This window comes from Carlito syrichta, unplaced genomic scaffold (assembly GCF_000164805.1).
Source record: "Carlito syrichta isolate Samal-C Ts95f unplaced genomic scaffold, Tarsius_syrichta-2.0.1 Scaffold304878, whole genome shotgun sequence".
Classification (NCBI taxonomy): Eukaryota; Metazoa; Chordata; class Mammalia; order Primates; family Tarsiidae; genus Carlito; species Carlito syrichta.
This window is the reverse complement of record NW_007248974.1, coordinates 16,240-20,453: the sequence shown is the minus strand read 5'-3', so window position 1 is coordinate 20,453 and position 4,214 is coordinate 16,240. Positions and strand designations below refer to the sequence as shown.

General features: G+C 58.3%; 1 protein-coding gene across 7 annotated transcripts in view; it reads left to right on the top strand.

Moving 5' to 3' along the window:
* Nucleotides 1-9: 9 nt before the first annotated feature.
* The window catches only part of FOSL1 (FOS like 1, AP-1 transcription factor subunit), a 7,142-nt gene continuing 2,937 nt past the window's right edge, over nucleotides 10-4,214 (top strand). For 3 of the 7 annotated variants that reach the window (XM_021713926.1, XM_021713925.1, XM_008061011.2), the window contains exons 1-2: nucleotides 10-235; nucleotides 2,950-3,147. In XM_021713926.1, the coding sequence (XP_021569601.1) occupies nucleotides 134-235; nucleotides 2,950-3,147 (300 nt within the window). In that variant the 5' untranslated portion in view covers nucleotides 10-133. The remainder of the gene's footprint in view (nucleotides 236-2,949; nucleotides 3,148-4,214) is intronic. The other 4 variants (XM_021713927.1, XM_008061012.2, XM_021713929.1 and 1 more) reach the window with 2 other exon arrangements.

Sequence of the window (4,214 nt, the reverse complement as noted above, 5' to 3'; positions counted from 1 at the left end):
CCGCCCCGCCCCCCGCGGCGGCGGTGGTTCCGCCCGAGAACGTTTCATTCATAAAAAGAAAAGACTCCGCGAGGCGCGAGTGAGTCAGGACCGAAGCCGCCGACGCGGACCCCGCAGAGCACCAGCCCAGGGCATGTTCCGAGACTTCGGGGAGCCGGGACCCAGCTCCGGGGCCGGCAGCGCGTACGGCGGCCCCGCGCAGCCCCCTCCCGCGGCGCAGGCGGCGGCCGCGCAGGTGAGAGGGGTCCGGCCGCTGGGCTCCCGGGTGACAGCGCTTGGCACGGCGGGGTCCGCTGCCGCCCGCCAGGGAGCGGAGCCGGGACCGAGTCGGGGGCCGGGCAGAGGATCCTGCCCGTTCTCCGCCGTCCGGGGGGCCGATGTGCCCCCAAAGCCCCGGCCCGAGGAAGGCGCGGCGGGCGGAGCCAAGACCTGCGAACGCCCCTTCTCGCGCCCGCGCCCCCCCGCTGTCTGCGGGCTGGCTGGCTGTCCCCCCGTGTCTGTTACCGTCTTTCCTTTCTCCCGCGCTCCGCTAGTTTCTGCCTCCGGGGGACCTGGCCGCCTGGCTCAGTCCCGGCCCCGACGGATCAGAGGGTCTCTCCGTCTCGTGCCAGATCCCGGGGACCCGGAGTCCGGGCGAGGGCTGGGCCGTCGCGACACGGGAGGGCGGCGGGATCACCGGGAAACCAGATCGCAGGGTGGGAATCCTCGGCGCTGTCTGTGGCCGTCACTGTATCTGTCCGCCGTCTGTCCTCCCGCGCTCCGTCGCCGGGTCCCTGGCCCTCGCTGGGCACAGAGGAGCCCGCGGGGCCCGGGCAGCGGGACCGGGTAGGTTCGCGGAGTCTGGCTCTCGACCCCTTTGCCGGAGGGGCAAACGGAGACCGCGAGGTGCCCGGGACGCGCACGGGGTCACGAGGCGCGCGACTCCCGCGCCCCCGGCTCCCGGCACCGAAAGGCGCCCGCGGCCGGCGGGGGGCCCCGGGAGGCTGCAGGTGCCCACTTCCTGTCGAGGGGCTGCGAGCACGTGTCGCCCGGGGAGGGAAGGAGAGGCGTCCGTTCCGCCGAGTCACGGCGGCCGAGTCACGGCGGCTGAGTCACCCGGGGCGCCCCTCCCTTCCTGGCCCGGAGCGGCCCGGGCCCGGCAGCCTCGGGAGCGGGAGATGCCGCCGGCGGTGCCCCGGGCCCGGAACTGGGGTCACTAGGCCGCCGGGCCCGCAGCTGGGCCGGGGCCGCCGCCGTCGGGACTTGCCTGGGCTTGTGGGCCGCTTCCCGGACGGCTGGGCGCCCACACCCAGGGCTCAGCGGCAGGGCTCGAACCCAGTTCTCTTCCCAGAACTCGGAGCCCCATCCCCACCCATTGCTCAGACTGCCGGCTGAAAGGGGATGGCGATTGGGGCGTCGGGGTGGGCGCGGTCCACATCATTTACCGTATTTCATGGAACCTAAGACCCCATGGATTAAAAAACCCACCATTATTGATGCTACTAAATATTTTTTCTAGGATTTTTTATGGCTTCAGGTCTGACATAAGTCTTTAATCCCTCTCCAGTTAATTTTTGTATTTGAGGAGAGATAGGAGTCAAGTTTCATTTTTCTGCATGTAGCTGTCCCTTAAAGCGAATGTCCCTTAATTTTTAAAATTGCTAATTAAACTATGTCTTCATAGCTATTAAAAGGTACCTCTTAGCATCAATGAAATGCTGTAATCCTCACCTGTGACAATATTTCAAGTATTACAATATTATTACTATTATTATTATTATTTGAGTCAGAGTCTCACTCTTTTGCCCAGGCTGGAGTGCAATGGCACGCTCACGGTCACTGCAGCCTCAACCTGCTGGGCTCAGATGATCCTTCCACTTCAGCCTTCCAAGTAGCTGGAACTACAGGAGTGTGCCACCACACCCGGCTAATTGTTTTATTTATCGTAGAGATAAGGTTTCACCAAGTTGCGCAGGCTGGTCTTGAACCCCTGGTTTCAGGCAATCCTCTTGCCTCTATTATTATTTTTGAGTTGGAGTCTCACTCTGTTGCCCAGGCTGGAGTGCAGTGGCACACTCAGGGCTACCGTAGCAGCCTCGACTTGCTGGGCTCAGGCAATCCTGCCTCAGCCTTCAAGTAGCTGGAACTACAGGCATGGCCACCACGACTGGCTAATTTTTGCAGTTTATTGTAGAACAAGGTCTTGCCAAGTTGCCCAGGCTGGTCTCGAACCTCTGGGCTCAGGCAATCCTCTCACCTCTGCCTCCCAAAGTGCTGGGATTACAGGCGTGAGCCACTGCACCCGGCTAAAATATTAAAAATGGAGGGAGACTGAAGTTAAATAACTTGCCTGGAGGTCACACAGTCCGTAAATGGCTGAGCTGAGGTTAAAACTAGGACAGTCTGAACCCCGAGCCGTAGCTCTTACCTGCCACAGCCTCCCTCCATTGGGCACCTGCCACTTCCCAGAGGCTGTCACTCTCAGTGTCTCACCTGATTGTCTCAGTGTCTCACCTGATTGTCACAGCCTCCCTGTGAGCCAGGAGTGAATGATGCTCTTCACCTAGATGGGTACAGGAGTGGGTAAGAGCCCAGCTGCCTGGGCTCAGAGTCCACTTCCTACTTCTGTGTCTGTGGACAACGGTTCTCCTGTCTGAAAATGAAGATACAATTGTGCCAATTATATGAGTCAGTATTTGTAAAGTGGGTGGAACAGTGCCTGACCGGTCACACTTTATAAGTATTAGCTCTGCTGGGGAAATTGAGGCACAGAGAGGTGATGTGATCCACCCAAAGTCAGACAGCTCATGAGCAGGGATCTGCCACCAGATCAGTCTCTCCTTGCTGAGCTGTGCTCCTTCTGGGCTTCCAGAACCAGCATCTACGTTGAGGGTGAACAGCAGTGTGGCTTCTGTCCACTGGAAGCCCCTCCTCAGTTCACGTAAATTTCACCCCATCCTTGTATTTCAGAAGTTCCACCTTGTTCCAAGCATCAACGCTGTGAGTGGCAGTCAGGAGCTGCAGTGGATGGTACAGCCTCACTTCCTGGGGCCCGGCAGCTACCCCAGGACTCTGGCCTACCCCCAGTACAGCCCCCCACAACCCCGGCCGGGAGTCATCCGGACCCTGGGGCCGCCTCCAGGAGTACGGCGCCGGCCCTCTGAACAGGTAAGGAGCAGAGCGTTACAGTTTCTGATTGTCCAGAGAGGTGCTACAGTACAGAGGGCAAGCTCTTGTTGGAAAGGAGAACACAGGCTTAAAACAGGGGAAAGGTAGAGCCACTGGTGGACTATTGCCCAAGGCAGAATGTGATAGGAGCCCCGGAGGGCAAAACGGTCACCTCTGCATCAAGGAAAGCTTCCTGGAGAAGGTGGCATATAAGAAGGATGGGTAGGCTTTGCATTGGTGGAGGCGATACAAGGATTGGAGAAGCAAGATTGAACGTGGAGGTGAGAATGTGTAGGGTGTGATGTGGAAAGGTGAGGGGGTTTCCACTTGCTGACATGGTGGGCATAAGCTGACTGGGAACAGGAACAAGAGGGTTCCTGTCAGCTACTCTCTAGGTCTCAGTTTCCCTGTTTCATTTAATCTTCACAAAAACACTCTGGGGAATGTACTCCAGTTTCCCCCATCTTCCCACCAAGAAAATGAAGACACAGAGGGGTAGTCACCTGCCCAAGATCACACAGGTAGTGAATAATGAGACCAGGACTGGCCTCTGCCCGAGATCAATCTGACTCTGAAGTCAAACCCTAAGCACCAAGCCACCTTGTGTCTTGAGAGCTAACAGAAGACCTGAAGCAGAGGAACTGAGAACTATTTATTTATTTTTTAGTCGGAGTCTCACTCTGTCACCCAGGTTGGTGTGCAGTGGCATACTCATGACCACCGTAGCCTTGAAATGCTAGGCTCAGGCAATCCTTCCGCCTCAGCCCTCCCAGTAGCTGGAACCACAGGTGTGTGACACCACGCCCAGCTAATTTTTTGATTTATTGTAGAGACGAGGTCTCCCCAAATTGCCCAGGCTGGTCTCAAACCCCTGGGCTCAGGCAATTTCTCGCCTCAGCCTCCTGAAGTCCTGGGATTATAGGTGTGAGCCACTGTGCCTGGCTGGACCTGAGAACTCTTGCCTCCCCAAAGTCCTAACCAAAATAAATGGATAAGTGAGCCGGGCTCGGTGGCTCAGCCTGTAATCCCGTGCCTTTGGGAGGCTGAGGTGAGTGGATTGCCTGAGC